Below are 22375 nucleotides of genomic sequence, written 5' to 3'. Positions count from 1 at the left end.
CGACAAAAACATCAGTCTCTGCACAACTAGCTCTGATGATAAGGCTAGCAAGATAGATTGTTTTTAACTAGCTAGCTATTTAGTTAGCTAGTCAAATAGTTATCTTGTCGAGCTATAGCTAGCAAGTCGGCTAGTTGCTCAGAATGTTGTGGCGTGTGACAGCAAGCTAGGTAAGTTGCTAGTTAAGTTGATGAGCTAGACAGTTAGGTATCTAGCTAGCTGGAGTGATAGTTTACTATCTAGCAAGCTATTCATTGGCGGACAAAATGGCGGACGGGATGCTACCGAGTTAAAACTAGTTACTTCGTTAAATAGTTAGTTAGTTAGCTTGTGAAAGCGATAGCTAGTTAGCTAGTGGCTAGTTTTTCAGAATCTTTCACCCAGGAGCACAAATATGGAAGTCGGGATGCTAGCTCACTAGCTATTTAGTTAGTTAGCTAGTGAGCTAATAAGCTGGTAGTTCACTCACCCAGGAGCACAAAAACGGCGGCCAGGATGGCGATGAGCGCGGCCCGGCTGAGGCTGGCGGGCAGGCTGTAGGCTTCGGGGTTGCAGGTCACCACGTCGCCGTGGCGGTCGCAGGCGCAGACGCGCACGCTCAGCGTGGCGGTGCCCGTCAGCGCAGGCGCCTGACCGTCCGTCACCGTGATGGGCAGGTAGAAGACGCTCTGCTGGTGCTGGGACCAGCCGCCGCGACGGGTCAGGACCCACGCCGTGTTGTCTGCGCGCACAAGAACGGGCCGTTGGGACAGGCTGCCTCCGATATTTACGCACGTTCCCTTCAAATTTGTATTTTTGGCCAATGTTTTCGTTTGCCCAATATTTAGCATTTGGGAACACCTTTCCTGGGATGCATGCGTTTACCTTGGTTATCCCGCAGGGTGAAGTTGGGGTTGTTGGCGGCGTTGGGCGCCAGCGCGTAGGAGAAGCGGTGTCCGCCGGGGGGTTCGTCACGATCCACCGCCGTCACCGCCTGGATCAACTAGCGCGGGCAGAGGTCGCGAGGTGACGCGAGGTCACGGCGGGCGGGGCGGCGCCAGCCACCTCACCTGCCCGGCTTTGGCGCCGTCGCACACAAAGGCCTCCAGGGGGTCCGCCAGCGCGGGCGCGTTGTCGTTGACGTCCTGCACGCGGATGGACACGGCCGCGCTGGACAGCTGCGAGGGATTGTCTGGGAAAAAACGTCAACGTTTCAAACCCTTTCCCCGTCTTGAAGCCCTGACACGTGCTTGAAGCTAGCTGACTTTGACTGACCCTCATCCTAGGTTTGAAACACCAACTTGAAACCCTGACTCGCGTTTAAAACCTGCATATTTCTCCACTCGGTAAAGGCGGCGCACGTACTCATCTCCATGGCCAGCACGCTGATGTTGTGCCAGCCAAGCTGCTCGCGGTCCAGCTCCCGCAAAGTCATCAGGGCGCCGGACGTGATGTCCACATAGAAGAACTTGTCCGGGTCGCTGGAACGATCCAAGGAGTACCTGGAGGCAAAGAAAAATGGAGAAAAGGCCAAGATAAAGGAGGGAACGGTTGCAATGGCGACCTCTTCTGGCGACTCGGCGGCACTGCAGCCACCCGCATGAAGCACTGTGTTTTGGGGCCCCCACCTGACAGTGTTGTTGTCGCCATCCGGGTCCCTAGCGGCGACCGTCCCGACCAGCGTGCCCACCTTGGCGTCCTCGGCCACGTCGGCCAAATAGAAAGGCGACTCGAACACGGGCGGCTCGTCCACGTCGTCCACGCTCACGTGGACGATGGTGACGTCGTGGAAGGCTCGGCCGGGCTCCGTCTGCGTGTTGGCGCCCTCCACCTTCAGCGTGTAGCTGCGCTTGGCCTCGAAGTCCAGCGGCTGCAAGGCAAAGCCCGCTTTCAAACCCTACCGCTTGCCTCAAACCCTAACCCGGACCCGAAAACCAAATTTAAAACCCCAAATTTGACTGGATGCCCAAATTTGAAAGCCTAACTTACTCCTGACACTCTAATTCCTGTTAAAAAACAGAAAACCCAGTTTGAAACACTAAACCCTAAACCAGGCTTAAAACCCCACTTTGAATCCATAAACTTCAAAACCCCACCAGGTTTTTGAGACCCAAAACTGAAAACCCGACTTGTGTCTTGACATCCTAGTGTGAAACCCTAACTCACTTTTTACCCTAATTTGAGACCCTAATACCCTAAAACCATAAACCCGGCTTGAAAGATTTTAATTTGAAACCCACACCTGAAACAATCATGCCTCCAAAACCAAATTTAAATCCTTAACAGTTTCTTCTCACCTTAATTTGCAACCCTAAGCCGTAAAGATCAGATCAGTTCAAATCCTAAACCCGGCCGGAGACCCTAACCTTCTTGACAGTGACGATGGCGTATCTGTTGCCGGGGTCGGTGACGATGCCGAAGGTGTCCCTGCCGTCGCCGTCGATGACGCTGTAGGTCATGTCGGCGTTGACGCCCACGTCTCGGTCCTTGGCCCGGATGCGTCCCACCTCCGAGTCCACCGCCGCCGACTCCGAGACGCTCATCTGGTACAACCCTGCGCGGAGAAGCGGCCGCCGCGTCATCCCGCTAACCGCCGCCAGAGGGAGCCAAATCTCCACGCCGCGAGACCCGGCGTTTGTCCTGTCCTGGGACAAAAACCAGTGCCGGCGCTTTGTCTCACTTTGGTCGAATACGGGCGGGTTGTCGTTGATGTCGCCCAGCGAGATGTCCAAGCGGGCGGTTCCGGCCAGGCCGCCCAGCTGGCCGCCCATGTCCTTGGCCTGGATCACCACCGTGTAGTTCTCCCTGGTCTCGCGATCCATGTCGGCCAGGGAGACCCGCACCACGCCTGAGGAAGACACCCCACAAATATATACTAGAATTTTTTTGGTGCCAACCGCTACTGGGTGTTCTACATATGTACAGTACAAGTAAAAAAATGCTATGTTTTTAGCATTAGCTTGCAAGTACATTTAAACGTATTAAAAATGAGATTTTGTTTCTGATTATATCCATTTGGCGATTAGTTTTTTTTTTTTTTTTGCATATTGCCACTAGGTATACAACGTGCAATATGTGCAGGTAAAAAAAAATTGAAGTATTTTTAAAAATATGTAAACTAAAAAATATTTATAAAAATGCTATGTTTTTAGCATTAGCTTGCAAGAACATTCACAATTTCTGCTACGTTCCCTATGTATCACAAAATAAAAAATAGGGAGTATAAAAATTACAGAAAAAATATCAAATAAAAATATAAAAATACATTTTAAAAATGCATAAAAATGCAACGTTTTTAGCATTGGCCTGCATGTACATTTGAGCGTATTCGCAAATACAGTACGTTCTTATTTTGGTTCCGTAAACTTTGCTATAAAACCTCATCGGGGCCCAAGTCGGGTCCGGCTCCAAGTCCGAAGCCTGGCGAGTTGGGAAACGGGCGGGGCGTACCGGTCTTGGCGTCCACGGAGAAGTAAGGCTGCCCCTCCAGGATGCTGTAGACCACGCGGGCGCTGTTGCCGTAGGTGGGGTCGTCGGCGTCCGTGGCGCTCAGCTGAATCACGGACGTTCCTGGGAGGGATGAAAACGGGTGGGGCCCAAAGTCGGACCCCGCCCCCGGCTGGGACGGACGGGAGGGCGGCGTACCTATTTTGGACATTTCCGGCACGGTGGCCCGGTAGGGCGCGTCCGGGAACTCGGGCTCGTTGTCGTTGATGTCCTGGATCTTGACGATGAACTCGGACTCGGGTTCCAGCGGCCTGTCGGTGACGCGGTTGCGGGCCTGCGCCCGCAGCACGTACTGCGCCTTGACCTCGCGGTCCAGCCGCTGGATGGCGTGGATGTCGCCCGTGCTGTCGTCGATGGTGAAGGTGCTGCCGGCGCCTTCGCCCGTCAGGATGTACTTGATGGATCCGTCGCCTTTGTCCATGTCCGAGTGGAGCTGCGGCGGAACCGCGACCGATCAAACAATAAACGTTCTTTTCTTTGCGTCCCACTGGCCTTTTTCCTGTTCTCTTTTTTTCCCAAGCCCTTGTACTCCAGTGCGGCTTATCTCCAATTCTTTTACAAGCCACCGGGGGGCAATCTTCCAGTAAACAAAGGGAGATTAAAGGACGCTACGGTAATATTGATTTTGAGCTTGAACTGCTCGTTTACTCACCACCAGGGGGCAATTTCCACGGCTAAATGCAATCTGGCATGTTGCTATTGTGTTGGTGCAGTACTCTGACAAGGCGAATGTGCCCGTGTCGAAAATATCGGAATTCCCGGTCTATATGCCGTGGCTTTTTTTCTCACGCTTTGAACCATGCAGCTCGTAGGCCAGTGCAGCTAAACTGCAGTTATTTTACTAACCACCGGGGGGCAATCTTCCAGGAAACAAAAGAAGACAGAAGAAGACGTTTTCAAAGTGTTGATTTTGAACTGCTAGTTTGCCCGCCACCGGGGGCACTCTCCACCGGTAAATGCAATCAGGCATGTTAAGGTTGTGTTGGTGCAGTATTCCAACAACGTGACTGTGTCGGCGTTTGTCGAAAAGATGTTGGTGGAATTCGCGTCGCAGGTGTGTTTGTGCTGCTCTTATTATAGAATTATAGAATAAGTCACTGGGTCAACTGGCTCAACTGGTGATTGCATTGAAGATGAAATAATTTGTTATTGATCCCCCAGAGGGGACTAATTACAAATTCTATTCATTTCGAACAACGCACGCGGCGCAATCAATGCTAATTTTGACATTTGTAGAGTCCAAAAGAAAAGGTGCAAAAGCACACGTTGACCTCTGGAAAATGAGCCCGCGTGGCGCGGGGACGACTTGTAATCAGAAGCGATTCAGCGGCCTCTTGTTGCCCGCGCCGTCCGCGCGCCGCAATCACAAAGCTTTTGTGGTCGGGGAGCGCAAATGGCAGCCTATTGCCGGCAAATCACTCGGGGGCTTTGTCAAGGGCCTCGCCTTCGCCAAACAGCGCCGCTAAATGTGCCCCTCGACGGCCATCTTGTGTGTTAATCAACACGAGGAGCGGGAAAAAAAACATCTTCTTTTCCCAAGAAGACGCGCTTATATATATTGGCCTGGCAACAATTGAAGGAAAATAATTCACGGTCAATTCCAATTTATTTCAAGTGTTGGAAACAAGCTTATGGGCCGAAGTTGAAACTCATTCAGACCCAAAGACGTATTTGTCCAAGAGTCTTGGACGTTCATTCTCAGGCACTGTAATTATTTAGACATGCATACAGTCTTATTTGTATAAGACGCACCAACACGATGGCAACAATGTCAAAAGTATAGCAAATCAAATTAAATCTCATCTTAGCTCAAGTTATATATTTGTTGCGCATTACGTTGTATCAGGTTTCCCGCAATGTGAGCGGTCAGTGAACGCCTCGTCGCTGTAACGCGGAATGCACACGAAGCAGTTGTTTTCCTCGTGACGCGGTTTGGGTTTTTCGCCATAAAAACCCGAAATTGCAGACTGTTCATTAAGTCCATCGTGTGTATATGTCAAAAGACCACAAAAAAAAAAAAACTTCTCTAACCGGTGCACTCTTAATTGAATCAGCCAGAGACATCGTGACTTTGACACGATCCTCTCGGTTTTCGTAATATTCCTGCGTGTGAACAAGGGTGGACTCGGACGTCGGTTCAGTCTGCTTACTTCTTTTCTTGAAAATAACCTCATAACAACCTCAGCTAACACGTGCTGCTGTTAGGCATAGGCACAGGCAGCTAATAGCTAACTGACGCCCACATATTACGGAAATTATTAAGTAAGGATAACGTGCACCTGTGTGTCAAAACTTCAGCTTCCTCGTTTTTTTAAGCTTACGTTTACAGGACGCACCCACGCCTTCAGTTTTGGGGAAAATAAAGACATCTTCTATTTGGGGACTTACGGAATTTCACGATTTTTAATACTAAATACAGAGTAGTTGGCTAATCAGCAGTAAGTGGGAGAAAATCGGTTTGCAAAAGACTTTAATGCAATCCAATGATTTGATTAATCGAGGAAATAATCGATTGTAAATATATTCCATAACGACAGCCCTTAACCCAAAGCTAATCCAAAGCCTTCAGCCTTGACGCCTCGTCCTAAACTAAGAAGCTAATGCTCACATGAGCGCTCAATGGCTTAAGGTCACCCGACCCACTTAATGTATTTGCCGGTACCGATTGTAGCAAATCACCGTCGACAAGCGCCTACAAAAAGCTTCCGTTGGGCTCCTTTTATATTTACGGCTTAGTTAAAGCTTCGCGACGAAAGGAAAAAAAAAACACCCCCATCAACCTCCTGACAAATATCGATCGTCCGTCGGTGGCGGAGGTGCACGCGTGGACCAACCTTGCCGATGTAAAGCGGGTCCAAGCCGGTGTACTCCTCCAGGACGAAAAACTGGTTCCACACCCAACCGCGTTTGACCCTCGGGACCCTCGGCGCCGAGTCGGCGGGAGGTTTACCCGGCAGGCCTTGGGGCAGGAGGCTCATCGCACACAGCGCCGCGTACAGACGCCATCTCCAGCGAGCGCCCATGATCCAAAATCCACCCGCCTGGTCCCGCCTCTTCTTCTTTTCTTCTGATGGATGGACGGCCAAGGCAATTTGTCTGCAAAATGAGACGCGCTTTGTCATAATTGCGCGCGCGGATCATCGCGTTCGCCGTCAAATGTCATCCCGCTCTTCAGGTATTGGGATGAAAACGCACTCAAGTGTCCAATAACTTGATCGGTTTGAGCTGATACGGGGATCAGCAGATGCGCATGCACAATGCAATTTAACTTAATAAAAGTACACATTTTGCCTATGAATTAACCTATTTATCTGAAAAGGACAAATCCAAATAAATACACAGCATACAAAGTAAATGAACCCGAGTTAGCGGACAGGCTAATATGATTGGCAGTAAACAGTATTATTGTTTGCTTATGTGTTGCATTCTGGAAAACAATAAACATTCACGATCATGACCCCTGATCAACATTATACAATGTAAAAGTGCCCGAGTTAGAAAAAAAACAAACAAAGCTAACCCTAACCCTATAAACATAAGTCAGGTTCAGGCGACCTAGAACATTTAATAAACAAACCAGAAAGAAGACAACAAACTTCTACTCCCGAGGAGAGCCAACAAAGATCTTCTACTGTTCTGGTTACACTTTCTGTCCGCTCTTCTTTTCTCGAATCTACTTGCTTGGGAGACATTATGGCAGCAAGGCAACAATCAGTTCCTGATAAAGGGGCTGTAGCTGTACATCCATACACTATCAGTCCATGCAATCACTGCTATCTTCTACAAGACCGCGTACAGTTCCGTTCTCAAATTCTCGTGTTTGCAGTCAAAAACCATTATTGCACATTAGCACATGCGCATGTGATTGCACATAGCGCCCGCCACCCGCGCCTTTCGCGCATCTGCTCGAAGGCGGCGAAAAAGCCGGCGAGGCGGGAGGGGCCCAGAAGTTTTCCTTGCCACTTTTTGTGAAGCCGGCCCGATAGACTGCCGGACTGCATGAGGCTTTTGTGAGCGCCGGCGCTTTTGTGCCAGCGTCTGCGGACTATCGCTCCATCATTGTGGCCGGCCACGGGGGGGCGGGGCGACATTTAACCTCGCCGCTCAGCACAATGAAGGCAAATTTGCCGCCTGCTCCGCCCCCGGGAGGCTTCTGGGGGCCACGCACGCTGCCTTAAAATTTGTTTAAGAGGGATTGAGCAGCTGGTTTGAAAATGAAGGGGCAGGCGGGCGGGGGGGGTTCGGGGGGGGGGGGGGGCATCATATGAAGGAGCTTAACTTTTCCCACTGCATTCCGATACGCGCAGAGGGGGAAAAAAAATGCAGTTTTGTTTGACGCGGTAAAAGGGCAAATAAAGCGAGGCGGCATCTGCCGGCAGGAAATGATGGAGCGAGGCATCCACCTGCCGCGCCATTAAATGCGCCCGCAACGACGCACTTCATCATGGCCGCATAATGCCGGCGCTCTTTGCGAGCCCCGTACCGCTTCATCAATACGTGTCAGCGGCGCCGACTAAATCTCATTTTTACACACTTTTCCGTGTCGGGAAATCAAAAATAATAATAAATGCGGCAGCCCACGAGCGGATACGTTGTGTCGTGAGTCTTCTGTGAGTTGACGTTTGGCTACAAATCGGGAGGAAAGAGGGGAGGGCCTTTTTCTTTGTCAAGAAATTTTGTTTCGTTTTGGGCATTAATCTTCATTTCAAATGCAAATGGGAAGCGCAACACAGAGAACACACAAAAAAAAAGGATGCTTACTTTTGTCTTAGAAATTCATATTGATTTCATATTCACAAAAAATTCTGCCAAAAATCTCACTGTAAAGCGACTTTTTACTGAAAATTCTCACTTTGAGACTTCTTGGGAATTCTCACTAAAATGACTGAATGTCCACTTTAAAGTCAGAACTTTCAACTCAAAAAAATTCCAATTTGAAAAGAGAAAATTCTGGATTTGTTCTCAGAATTCTCACATTATAGTCAGAATTCTCACTTTAATGTAATGACAAAATTCTCCAAATATTCACAGTACATACAAAATTGGGACTTATTTAACAAGTTTATTCTCAAAAATCCAGCTTTAAAGCCACAAATTGGACTTTTTTCTCAGAATTCTCACACTATAGAATTCTCCTGTATTTGCACCTAACAAGTTTTTTTTTTTTTTTTTTTTTCCCGAGCGTGATCCCCCGTGAAATTGGGTGACATCACCAAAGCCATCTCCTTGTGTGGCGCAAACGTACAATTGGGCAACGGAGTGTAAATTTCACAGCGGTCGTGTCCGCGCTATACGCAAAAAGAACCCCCCCCCTCCCCCCGGGCCGTGGAAAAGTGGGAGGAGCCGTGAAAAAAGGCTCCCGTCCCCTTGCGTCTACTTGAAGGGTCACGGCCAATTTGTTAAGCACAATCAATTTTACACGGCGGATTCCAGCGTAACTGAAAGAGTTAACGACCGGTCAAAGAGACAACTCAAATTAAGTTGAAACTTTTTTTTTTTGTTTTTTTTTAACATGTACAACTTCTGAATGCCCGCCTTCAGGTGGACCCCGGAAGCATATCTTTGGACTCCTTAAAATGACCCTACAAAGTCCAAGTCAGTGGATTGTTTGTAAGGTCATTCATTTACCTCGACATTTTGGGTTCATTATTTAAAACAAAATATTGGGCAAAAAGAACGTGTTTATTGAGGGGTCATACCTGTAATCCAACGTTTTGGGTGTTTTTTTAACCCAAATTTTGGGTCAAAATATGGGTTGTTTGATGGGTCATTATTTAAAGCCAACTTTTTGGGTTATTCATCCAAACCAAAATGTTGGGCAAAAAAGAGGGTTAATTGATGGGTTATTCGTTCAACACAGCGGTTTGGGTGTTTTTTTAACCCAAATTTTGGGTCAAAATATGGGTTGTTTGATGGGTCATTATTTAAAGCCAACTTTTTGGGTTATTCATCCAAACCAAAATGTTGGGCAAAAAAGAGGGTTAATTGATGGGTTATTCGTTCAACACAGCGGTTTGGGTGTTTTTTTAACCCAAATTTTGGGTCAAAATATGGGTTGTTTGATGGGTCATTATTTAAAGCCAACTTTTTGGGTTATTCATCCAAACCAAAATGTTGGGCAAAAAAGAGGGTTAATTGATGGGTTATTCGTTCAACACAGCGGTTTGGGTGTTTTTTTAACCCAAATTTTGGGTCAAAATATGGGTTGTTTGATGGGTCATTATTTAAAGCCAACTTTTTGGGTTATTCATCCAAACCAAAATGTTGGGCAAAAAAGAGGGTTAATTGATGGGTTATTCGTTCAACACAGCGGTTTGGGTGTTTTTTTAACCCAAATTTTGGGTCAAAATATGGGTTGTTTGATGGGTCATTATTTAAAGCCAACTTTTTGGGTTATTCATCCAAACCAAAATGTTGGGCAAAAAAGAGGGTTAATTGATGGGTTATTCGTTCAACACAGCGGTTTGGGTGTTTTTATTAACCCAAATTTTGGGTCAAAATATGCGTTGTTTGATGGGTCATTATTTAAAGCCAACTTTTTGGGTTATTCATCCAAACCAAAATGTTGGGCAAAAAAGAGGGTTAATTGATGGGTTATTCGTTCAACACAGCGGTTTGGGTGTTTTTTTTAACCCAAATTTTGGGTCAAAATATGGGTTGTTTGATGGGTCATTATTTAAAGCCAACTTTTTGGGTTATTCATCCAAACCAAAATGTTGGGCAAAAAAGAGGGTTAATTGATGGGTTATTCGTTCAACACAGCGGTTTGGGTGTTTTTATTAACCCAAATTTTGGGTCAAAATATGCGTTGTTTGATGGGTCATTATTTAAAGCCAACTTTTTGGGTTATTCATCCAAACCAAAATGTTGGGCAAAAAAGAGGGTTAATTGATGGGTTATTCGTTCAACACAGCGGTTTGGGTATTTCCTTTAACCAAAATGTTGGGTGGAAGCCAATGGGTTTCTTAATGGGTCATTCATTTAACCCAATGTTTTTTTGCCCATCGTTGGGTATAAAGGATTAATTGATGGGTTATTTATTCAACACAGCATTTTGGATCATTCTTTTAACCAAAATATTGGGTAAAAAAATGGGATGTTTGAACCCAACTTTTGGGTTATTCATCTAAACCGAAATGTTGGAGAAAACGAAATGGGTTTATTGATGGGTCATTCATTTAACCCAATATATTTCATTCAACCAAAATGTTGGGTTAAAATTAATGGGTTGTCTGAACCCAACTTTTTGGTCTGAAGCAAAACCCATTGGGCAAAAAATATTTAAAAAAAAAAATGCTGTCTTATGTGTCCCGTATTCAATTAAGCTTTTGGGTAAAATAAAAAAGGCAAAAAGATGTGTCGGCCTCTTTTTTGACCAATGTTGGGTTATTTGGACCCAAATAGTCGGGTCACCTTTCCGGCGCGTCTCAATACTTTTTTCCGACTTGTATCTGGAAGATCTCCCGAATCCCGGCGAGTTCATTTAGCACTCGGCAGAAGGCCGTAAAAGGAGGCTTGTCATTTACGAGGAAATTAAATCACACAAACTGGCGGCCGTCCCGTCCCGGGCCGGGCCGGGGCCGTGATGTCATCGGGCATAAACATCAAGCCGCAGCGTCGGCAATCAGCGTCAGTCAAATCCGGCCGCGCGTCCCTTCCAATTACGTCGCGCCGCGTCGCCCCGAGCGCAAACGCAGCCGGCTTCCCAACTCCGGCTCAGGTCGGAGTCTTCAAAAAAAAAAAAAAAACCCAGCAGAAGAAAGTCCGACCTTGCCCGCTTGGACTTTGAGCCCCGAAAAACAACGGGGCTTTGGACGTGACCCAGAAACGGGAAAAACCCCACAAATCCAAAGTCCGCTTTCCGAATTAGACCGGCTCAAGAAAAGGCAAACATATCGTATCGTATCATACGATATTATGAATCAAATCATATAACCATATACTGTATCATATCATCCATCCGTCCATTTTATAGAGCCGCTTATCCCAACAAGGGTCGCAGGCTTGCTGGTGCCTATCCCAGCTGGCTTTGAGCAGAAGGATCATATATCATAAAAAAATACTTTACAAACACACATGAGATTGAAGTCATTGTAAATGACATTTTTTTGTTTGCTCTCAAACTGTTTTTTTTTTTTTTTTCTGTCAAGTGCCCCCGATCCACAAAAATATAAAAGTTAACGAAATAAAAGCATTCAATGTTTTGCCAGGTCCCAAAAAAAGATTCAGCGAAAAGTTGCAAAATGTTGCCCTTCACATTCTATTTAATTTGCTCTTAATTTGAAAAGAATAAATTACTGTTCCTGTCACGGCATTAAAAAATGGAAACATACGCTTTCACGACCCCCCCCCCCATTTTTTTTAATATGCAAAATATTCTTCGCATTAGCCTGAAGAGTCCAAAAACAAGCTGCATTTTATAACACTGAAAAAAATGACCGAAAAACGTCTAAAAAATGACAATTTATCGAATGAAACAAACGTCACAGAACATTCGGGGAAAAAAAAAAACACACACACACACACAACACTGGCCTATGTTGACAAAAACACTTTTAAAAAGTCATGAAAAGTCCATGCGGTCCCAATTTTGACTTTCAGTCGCATGGACGGGAACAAAACTCTGCCCACTGATTGGTCCAAGAAGAATAGCTTCCTCCGAGTCCCAAAGGCCAGAACCGTGGCATTCAAGAATATGCCAGCGTGTGGAATTCACATCGTTAACGTTCACCGCTAGCCTTGTAACCTGTCAACTCTCTTTTGTCAACAAATTCCACGCGTCCTCGCCGCCGTGACGTCACAGCACTCGCGGAGACGGTAGCGCGCGTTCTTTTCGGTCTCGAGAAACTGAGTGAAAAACTGAAACTATTAGTACTCTTTCCTTGCCTTCTTCTACGCCGAAATGCAAATGAGTTACTGAGAACGGAAGCGCAAAGAAAAGTTGGACGAAATAGGACAAAACGCTCTCTGGTGTCATTTTCCCATCACAAAGCAAAGGTTCCGGTCTTACCTTGCGACTCAACAAGTCCTTGGCGTATCTCTGAGTCTTTTGTGGCGCGGGCGGACGGGCAAAGTCACCTTGACGCGCTCGTTTTGCCAAGTTTGTGCGCCTCCTCCGTTTCGGAAGCTGCCGTCGCTTATCTGGGGAGCCAATCGGAGGCTGGCGCCAATTGCCCCCTCCCCTCCCCTGCTCCTGCGCCCATCCCCAAAGCCAGGGGGAGGAGTGGGCTGAGGAGGGGGAAGGACGGGCGGTGCTGCTTGGGGGGGGTCGAATTCATTAGAAATCAGGAGAATGACTGCAAACTTTGTTACTGGACTTGAGCCCGATGCATTGGTGGGCTTTTGGTAGAAATAACAACACGAGTCAAACGGAATACATCAAATATAGAAGTTTGACACCATTCTCTCGGTTTTCGTAATATTCCTGTGCGTGAACGAGGATGGACTCGGACGGCGGTTCGGTCTGCTCGCTTCTTTTATTGAAAATAATGCCGTCATAACCTCAGTTAACGCGAGTTGCCGTTAGCTGAAGCACTGGCTACTAGTAGCCAACTGACGGCCGTAAGTAAGAACACGGCCGATATGAAAATGCGCGAAAACTCGGCATAAGTGGCCGATGCATCAATCTTCCTCGAATGGCGCGGAATTTGAAAAAAAAGTGAATTTTATAGTACGCAGCCACACTTTTGGCCTTCATTTTTGGGAAAAAAACGAAGCTTATGTTTGGGGGATTACGGAAAGTCTTTTTAAGGGTCCGTAATCGGTATCATACCGAACGAACGCGACTCGGGGGCGGCTCGGCGTTGTTGACCTCGGTGACGAGTCAAGTTAGCCGTTACGCCGCAACGCGCCCCCGGGATCTATGAAATTTCCCCAAGGGTCCATTTTAGCCCTATACGTCCCACCTCGGTCCGTTCCCGAAAATAACGCGCGCGTTCGTTCGCCTGCTTTCGCTGCCAAAACCGCGACGGCGCATTTGGAACGGCGGCAAAAGCTTCGGCCGGCCGACAATTCGCCGGCGCGGATTTAACGAAGCCTGCCGGGGAATCGACGGGCGTAAAAGATGAAGCTTCCCGCGTTACTGCATCCTTGGCCGGTCAGAGGAGCGGCAATTAGTTTCCCAAATTGCCAGAAAGATGCAGAAAAATGAGGCGGCGGCGGGGAGGAGATTGGGCCGCGGTCACGCAGGCGCGATTCGCGTTTGGGGAGAAGGCGATGGCGGAATGAACGGCGCCGTCGGGGAGCGGGCCGCGCCGCGTCGGTCCTCGGGAGAATCATATCGGAGAGGCGACGGAGCATGTTGCAAGTGAAATGAGAATATATTAGAGAGGAGCGGGTGGCGGCGCGCACGCCTTCTTGCTTTTCATTACACACTCGCAAGTGTTTAAATATTGGATTTGCTAAAGTGATGGAAAATTCCACTTCCTACAGAGACCGCAAAAAACACGCTCAAGCCTGTGGCGGCGGACGGGGTTGAATTTACTCCGTTTAAATCAGTGAGATGACTCCGAAGGAAAGTTTTGACTTTAAAGACGGATTTTAACGTCGCAATTCTAAAAGGAAGGTCGGAATTCTGATATTGAGAATGTTAAATATTCTCAGAAATCTTAGCGGTCAGAATTCTGACTTTAAAATTTTACGGTCAAAATTCTCGGAGGAAAGTCAGAATTCTGAAATTGAGAATTAAAAATATTCTCAGATATCACAGAGGTCAGAATTCTGACTTTAAAAAGAGATTTGACGGTCAAAATTCTCGGAGGAAAGTCAGAATTCTGAAATTGAGAATTAAAAATATTCTCGGAAATCGCAGAGGTCAGAATTCTGACTTTAAAAAGAGATTTGACGGTCAAAATTCTCAGATGAAAGTCAGAATTCTGACTATAGTCACAACTCTGAGAATAATTATCTTGCTTTAAATTGAGATTTTCAAATATTCTCAGAAATCGCAGAGGTCAGAATTCTGACTTTAAAAAGAGATTTTACGGTCAAAATTCTCAGATGAAAGTCAGAATTCTGACTGCTTTAAATTTTAAAATATTCTCAGAAATCGCAGAGGTCAGGATTCTGACTTTAAAAAGAGATTTTACGGTCAAAATTCTCAGATGAAAGTCAGAATTCTGACTATAGGCACAACTCAGACAATAAATATCTTGCTTTAAATTGAGATTTTAAAATATTCTCAGGTCAGAAATCTCAGAGGTCAGCATTCTGACCTTAAAAAGGGATTTTCAAGTCCCAGTTCGGACTTTAAAGCCGTATTTCTGACTTTACTTTGAATTTACTCCGAATTCTGAGAATAAAGTCAAATATCTTGCTTTAAATTGAGAGTTTTAAATGTTCTCCGAAGTGAGTCAGAAAACACAGACAACAACTCGTAAAAAAGCAAAGAAAATAATGCAAAACAAAGTCAAATGCCGTCAAAAGTCAAGTTTTTTTCGTAAACAGGCAGATGGTGGAAAAAGTTAACTTGAATACGCTCCCGCATGTCTTTTTCCGCTGTGGCGGTTCAGTCGTCAACACCCCCGTCACCCCTCGACCTTCCCCCCTTTCCCCCCGCCATCTTTGTCCGCGTTCAGTCCCCGAGTCAATCTGTCAGCGGGCGCCTGAGCGGTTCCCCCCCCACGGAAGAAAAGGCAGAATGGGGGCCCCCCTAGCAGCAGCTTCCATCACAGTGGCAGAGCCGGGATAATAATTGGCAGAACAAATTGAAGCTAAAAGGCTTATGGGGCAGCTTTGAAAGTCTGTTTTTGGGGTGGGGGGTGGGGGGATCTGGAAAACAAGTCCCAGAGGGTCCGCCGCACAAAGGCGCAGATCCGGCGTAGCAATAGATTGGATACAGTGGCGTGGCGTTAGCTGGCGGACTTTGGTTTGCGGCTAACGTGCGAGGTTTCCGACGGACACGGTGCTGTCACGCTTGCCGTTGTGTCCGCCTCCCCTAAAAGCTTCCTTAAAAGCCGCCGCGTGTCGGGTCAGCTCGCCCGGAAATCCGCGGCCTCCCCGGGTCCCTCGTAAAAGCTCATTTTATGCTCCAAACACTTGTAGCGTGGAAAAAGGCAAATGGGGAACAATTGACCAAATTAGAGCAAATCAATTGGAACATGACTTGTTGATAAACTGTTATAGTTACACTTTTGCAAAAACATGTGTTGTGCATTCATTTTGTCATCAAGTACACCTATATACCACAAAAGAAGTTGAATGAATCAAATCGAGATTCGGGAATTTTTTAGAACCACTCCTAAAACCATGATGACAGACAATGACATGACTTTTTTTTCGTATTCTGTATCCTCCGGAAAGAAAAACTAACGGTGCTGTATCAATGAGCTAAGAACAATAAACAATAGCAGAAAAGCAAAATGGCCGTTCAACATTTGAATGTAGCACGATTTTTCTGCATTCAAATACACAAAACAAAAATATCTATACCATGTTTTATGTTACTAAGAAATCTGGGAAGTGCGACATGGCGAATGCCCCGCCCCCTCCCCTGAAGTCTGCAAAAACCGGACTGCAAACTTTGCGCCGAGCTCCCTTTGTTCCGAAGAGTTAAAAGTACAGCACAAAAGCAGACAAGTTTATCTTTTTCAAGGAGTGAAAGCGAGGCGAGCCCTCGCTACCATGCTAGGCTAATGAGCTCACGGGGGACGCTTAGCGAGCGGGGAGCGCTTTGGTTGGCGCATTTGATGAACAAAAAGGTGCGAGATGACAAGAGCGACGCGCCGGGACGCTGCGGCGTTTTAGCGCAAAATAGCAACTGAAGCTTTTTTTTTCTTTTTTTTTGCATGGTTTACATCTTAAAGAGAACGTTTAGACGAGGACATTGACTGGGAAAAGGCATGTTGGGATTGCAAATACGTCATTTTCTGTGATTCTTGGTATGTAGATTGGATGTAGTCTTTAACCATTTCTTGCGGTGTTCCTCTGGGGTCAATCTTAGGGCCCTTGAAATTTTTTTCTACTTTTGACTTACTGTCGCTAATTCCAAACAAAACTATTTTGTGGGAATAAACTTCTGTTGAAACTAAGGGATGATGTTGTTTTTCTGGTATCAATGGTATGATGATATGTTTGTAATAAATACCATAATTCCTCAACTATCAAAAGTATAGAACCTTTTATCTTTGAAGTATCATATGCACTTTTTCCCCCCAAAATGAAGGTCAAAAAGTGTGTCCAACAAATGATAAAGATGAGTTTTTTCGTATTTATTCTACACCACAGGTGTCGAACTCCAGTCCCCGAGGGCCGATATCCTGGATGTTTTGAAACCTTTTCCCTCAAAAACACCTGATTCAAATGATTGGGATCATTTTGAAGCTCCTGCGGAGCTTGCTAATGAGCTAATCATTTGAATCAGGTGTGCTGGGGAAAGAAAACCAGAAAACATGCAGGATGCCGGCCCTCGAGGACTGGAGTTCCACACCATTCGAGAAAGATTGATCCGCCGAGTTTGGACGCACGGATATCTTACTTACAAAATCTTACAAAAATGAATCGCTCGCTCTCACGTCTTCATGCATTTCCGGAGATGTGGTGCCTTTGCGAATAGGGCTTTCACAGCTTTGCGTTAGCGCCGCTGCTGCTTCGATACATATGCTGATATTTGGAAGGGCATTAAAGTCTTACTCCATATATGGCTACTAGCTTCATTCTAAAGCTCCCAAGGAGAAGAAAAAAAAACCCTTAAAGCTTGTGAGCACCTTGTGAGGGCTCTCTAGAAGAGAAACAAATGCATGCACTGGCTTTGTCCTTCCATATGCGAGCATTAGAAGTAAGACGAGAGGACGGTGACGGCGGGGCAAGGGTATAGCGCTCCCGCTGACTTACCGAGGGAGCGGCTAAATGAATGCGCACGGAACGTGCTAAAACATGAATATGCAATAAGAAAAGGCAGCGAAGCATGAGTGCAAACAAGCGCGCATTGTCCTTAAGTGCTGCTGATGTTTAATTTAAATATTAGCGGAAATATGCACGTGTATACGGGCTGCTAATGTATTCAGGGTATTATACCGGCCTGACATTGCAGCATTCTTTTATTCAAGCATAAACGCTAAAATAAGTCTTCCCATAAAAAATCATGGAAGAGTGCCTCTTAAGAGCCGGAGTGCCATTTGTCGGGCTCTCCGTCCACAGGTCGGAATACTCGCCCCCCCCCCGGGGTGCAAATCCCGGTCCTCGTTTTGTCCGTAATCATCGAAATACTTTGAACGAGCCCCCCCCTCGCTTAGCGAGGCCGGCGCGAAAGAAGGTTCCGCCGGGGAGGGAGCAAAGCCTCCGTGTCATCTCAGATAAGAAGCTGGGCTCCGGGCCCCGCCGCTCCACATTAAAAACGTCACGGAGATGTACAAAGAGCTCCCGCGTGTCTTTGGGGGGCACCCAAAAACCTTCTCATGTCTAATTCGCAGCGGTGGGAAAAGAAGCGAGTACTCGCTGGCCCCGCCGCTCGCCGTACTTGACTTTTTTTGACGACTACTTAAGTCGGTACATTCGAAAACTCCTTTTTTGGTCCAAAAATGCTTGTTACTACCAGGTGCAACATGATGTTATGGTTTTGTAGGGGGAAAAGCCATGTAAGTGCAAACGCAGACGGTAAGCAGGGAATGGCACACTCCCGCTAGTGTGTGTTTGAACTTGGACGTGTCGTCACCATCCGGGTGAAATTTCAGCTCCCTAGCGTCTTATTTCAACGCTTTCCCTTTGATGTGAATAATCCGATGTAAAGATCGAAGGATATACTGCACAAGGTAAACGCGACTTTAGCCACCTCCGTAAGGTAGAAACGTGGAAAGTTGCCGCGGCGGCGTGGAGACAGACGGCAGCGTGCCGAAGCCGCAACCTTTTCTGTAATTGCTGGCTGGAAGCTTTAATTGTCGGACGCGGCGTTGGGCGCAAGGTCGGGCGGAGCCAAGCGTGACATTAAGCGGCGTCACGTGACTTCCCGCCGGGCGGCGTGGCTCCCGACAAGCCGTTTCTTTCAGGATCCTTGTCGGCGTGACCTTTTCACGGTTGGCGCGTGCGCGGCGGGGGACCGGCGTTAACCTGGTGCGCGGCGGGGGACCGGCGTTACACTGGCGCGCGACGGGGAGGGGGACCCAAGGCTCTCGGGGGCGTTTGATGGCGTATTCCGACGGGGGTCTGGATGACGTGACGGGAGACGTCGGGGCCTCGGACCCCTCTGATAGCCCCCGCCCCGTTCTTGCTTCTCAAAGTGACTTTTGAAGCGGCGGCGTGTTGTGACTGATGCAAGGCAAACAGCGAGCGGCTCCATTATGGATGGCGCTTCAATATTTATTAACCTGCGACTCGACACATGAGTGCCTTCACTCACTCTGACAGCAAACACAAGTGAGCTTTGGGCGGTGCGGGGAGGGGCGCGGGATTACAGCCCCCCCCCCGCACCATGAAGATGTCATTCAAACGCTGGAGGATTATTGTCTTTTGGAGACGATCGCTCATGCGCTGCACGGTAATCCAAAAAGGTTGAAAAGAGACGGCTTTTTTTCCGAGACGTGAGAAGCCAAATAAGTGAGCGTGAGATGGCGTGCGCTCCGCCCACGTGAAAGAATACCGAATAGCCAAAAACGCTATTGTTACCCTTGTGTTTAGGGTGCCTGATTGAGATTGGAGCTCATTTGGGTGAATTCCCAAGGAGTCGTCTGCCGAAATACAAGACCGGCAATTTCCTCGGTATGTCCGTTTCAATTCAAGATGGCTGACTTCCTGTTCAATTTCAATTATAGGTCCCGGAGACTTTTTTGTGTATTCAATTACGACAAGTACAAGTGAAGGCTTTTCTTTGGGGGCGGGGCATCTTGTTTTCATCAAGATGCGTATATTTGCCAAATGGGTTGAACCTGCGCTACGCAGAGGTCCCCTCAAAGTCGGGACGCCGCAAATGCGATCGGAGCCTCTGCCTGGCGCCGCGACCCTCGCGCCCCCACCGCCATCAGGGCTACGTCTGGCACTCCGTTTTAGCGCGTGGCGCGGCGAGCGTCCATTAAGTAAATAAGTAAACAGGGTGCTGTTTTGCGTCCATTCCCCCTGGTCGCAAACATCCGCCCTTGAAGGAAGCGAGCATCCGGGGTCGCCGGCGCACACGTGGGGAAGTCCACCCAGAGTCACTCGGCGCAGTCAATAGAATAACAATTAGACGCCGGGGCGCACGCTTCATTACATGTTCGGCATGCAGGCGGGGGGGAAGGGGGGGGGGGGGTTGGGGGGTTCGGGGGGGGTGCTTTTCCACAGGCAATTGTGTCTAACGTGAAACGCGGCGGCGTCATGTCTCCGCTGTGGCTTTTGTGTGTGTTTGGACAAGTCCTGAGCCACTGATCACAGGAGGAAATTGCCCCCCCCCTCCAAAAAAAAAAAAAAAGCCCCCGCTAGTTTCAAACAAACATTAGCAGAATGCTTCTTTTGAAGCTCTTTTTAACCTTTCTTCCGACCTAGCGCCCGTTTTGCAAGCACACCTAATACAGCATGTTCCAGGAAAATTTGACAAGAATATCCCTATAATGCAGTTATTGCCAGAAGCAAATTATGAGCCATATTTTCTAAATGGATTAAAAGCCTCTCTGAGGATTCATCTTTAACACTTTCTCTCCCAAAAGTGTCCACACGCAGGATCTAAAAATAACTGCTATTAAGAAATACAAAGGTACCTTAGTGACGAAAGTAATGGTTACTTTAGAGTAAAATGAATTGATTGCTGTATTACTTAAATTCATAACATAATCGATTACTTGGGTACTTTAGCTACCTTACCTACCTCATCTACCTAAAGTTATTGATTACTTTAAGACTTAACTACCTAAAGTTAACAATAACTTCAGTACTTTAGTGCCTTGAGTAAGCAATTATTTTATTATTTTGGTATCTAAAGTAATAGAAAAGTACAAGAACACACTTTGAAGTAGTCCATCACTTTGGCACCTAATTACTAATTACTTGAGTACTTCATTCCATAAAGTGAGGTCATTTCATAATCAATTGTTTAGGTACTTAATTACCTAAAGTAACTGATTTCTTTCGTACGAGCCAGTCAGGGAGCTAGCGAACCCCAAAACAAGGCAAATTGACCCGCCATAAGTCTCCGAGATCCGGCGGTCGGTCCCACGTTGGGATAAGCCTCAACGCGCAGGTGCACAAACGCGGAGGAGAACATCATTCACTCCACGCCATCGCCTCAACAACGTCGTTATTTCTCCCAAAACACGAGGTGGGCGGTCAGAGGTTCTCTGACTGGACGCTGACCCCGAAGCGCCGTTGTGTCACGGGAAGGAAGCGTGAAGATCTTTTGACCTCGATTCGGCGCGATGACTGATCCGCAGACGGGAGGAAATGACTTTCGGGCTACATCCTACGTCTGGGCCGTTCCGCTCGGGGTGAGGCTCCATCAACGCCGTCGTTTTTAGCCGCTTCAGCCTTTTTATGTGCATCCGCACGTTACGCTAACAACGAGGGTGTGAAGTCCTTTTACGCCAAATATGCTCAGTGTTATGCTCCACGTGGTATTTTTTTCGAGATAAAAAGCCAAAAAATACAAAAAAATACCCTTATCATGGGTGGCTTTGCGTTGTTTTTTTTGTTTTTTTGGGGGGGGTTCAAAACAAAAAAAGCCCTTACCATATATGGTCGGGTTGTTCAGCAAAACAAATGGAAAAAAAACTGACAACAATATAAAACTATACATGGTAATTTTTGCCCCCCCCCTCCCAAAAAAAGCCTTATCTATGGTTATAATTTTCTTCCATTAATACCAACTTTTTTACCGTTTTCACATAAGATGTAAAAGAAAAAATCAAACCTCCAATCTCCATCATATTAATGCGACATCTTTGATCGCGTACGTGAGCATCGAGGTAATCAAATTAGACGAGAAGGATTCCCTCATCTGACGCCAAAGGTCCTCACAAAGGTGGGAAATCAAATCAGCCCTTATGGACCCTGGGACCAATCTACCAGAAAGACTCTGCCGGGATGTGACACTTCTGGGGCTTACCTTGGGGAGAATTACCCTCCTAACTCATCCCTCCGGGGCCTAATGTGACACCTTTACACTCACCGGATTGACATCTGCTCACTTTTTTTTTTTTTTTTTTGAGTATGAAGGATTGGGGGAGGTGTAGGAATGTCAGGGCTGATATTTAATCTGCGGGTGTTGGGCAGGAGTTGTTTTCAAGGATCCTCAGGAGAGGAACCAGTATTATGTTTTTCCAAAGCGCATCGGATTATAAGGCACACCTTCGATGAATTACCCTTTTAAAAAGTGTTTTGATATATAGCGCTCACCGCATTATAAGGCGCATAGAATAGAAGCTAAAGTAGCATCAGGGGTTGCGTAATGCATCCATTAGATGGAGCTGCGCAAGGGAACGTCAACAAAGCAATCAAATAAGTCAGTCAAATCTTATCAGCGTATTTTCTGGCACCTTCAATGATGGCACATTTTAAAAGTGTTTTCATTATTAGGTGCATAGAATAGAAGCTACAGTAGTGGCTGGGGTTGCACTCTGCATCCACTAGATGGAGCTGCGCTAAAAGGAATTGCAACAAAACAATCGGGTAAGTCAGTCAAACTTTTCAATCAGAAATGAGGAATAAAGATGAGGGTAATTTTTGAATGCCGACGGATTTAATCCGATGATTTTGTAATGTAAAGTATAAAAATGAGCTAAATGCTAATGTTTTCGGACTAATGTAGTCCTAATGTCTTTCTATTTATCCGTACGCGGTCCTCAGAGGAAAACGTTTGGACAGCCGTGCATTAGAGGCACGTGTGGACTCGCATACAAAATACACGTCATTTATTCACGTTACGCCAAACGGAGGGAACGGAGTCACGAGGCGAGCGGCCCTTGTCTAACCTTTGCGAGCCGCCGCAGCTCGC

At 46.8% G+C, this 22375-nt stretch overlaps 1 protein-coding gene across 2 annotated transcripts in view; it reads right to left on the bottom strand.

The window, feature by feature from the left end:
* Positions 1-22375, bottom strand: part of LOC148408040 (cadherin-20-like) — a 43428-nt gene that overhangs the window by 1596 nt on the left and 19457 nt on the right. Inside the window, exons 2-11 of one of the 2 annotated variants that reach the window (XM_088402254.1) lie at positions 6321-6582; positions 3625-3919; positions 3430-3549; positions 2660-2827; positions 2346-2533; positions 1608-1849; positions 1345-1481; positions 1050-1171; positions 865-982; positions 470-721 (exon numbers count right to left, since the gene is read on the bottom strand). In XM_088402254.1, coding sequence (XP_088258380.1) covers positions 470-721; positions 865-982; positions 1050-1171; positions 1345-1481; positions 1608-1849; positions 2346-2533; positions 2660-2827; positions 3430-3549; positions 3625-3919; positions 6321-6509 — 1831 coding nt within the window. In that variant the 5' untranslated portion in view covers positions 6510-6582. Of the gene's footprint in view, positions 1-469; positions 722-864; positions 983-1049; positions 1172-1344; positions 1482-1607; positions 1850-2345; positions 2534-2659; positions 2828-3429; positions 3920-6320; positions 6583-12496; positions 12619-22375 lie in introns of those variants that run through there. The other variant, XM_088402253.1, reaches the window with a different exon arrangement.

This window comes from Hippichthys cyanospilos, chromosome 19 (assembly GCF_059441005.1).
Source record: "Hippichthys cyanospilos isolate Australia breed blue-spotted pipefish chromosome 19, RoL_Hcya_1.0, whole genome shotgun sequence".
Classification (NCBI taxonomy): domain Eukaryota; kingdom Metazoa; phylum Chordata; class Actinopteri; order Syngnathiformes; family Syngnathidae; genus Hippichthys; species Hippichthys cyanospilos.
This window is presented reverse-complemented; position numbering and strand designations above follow the sequence as displayed.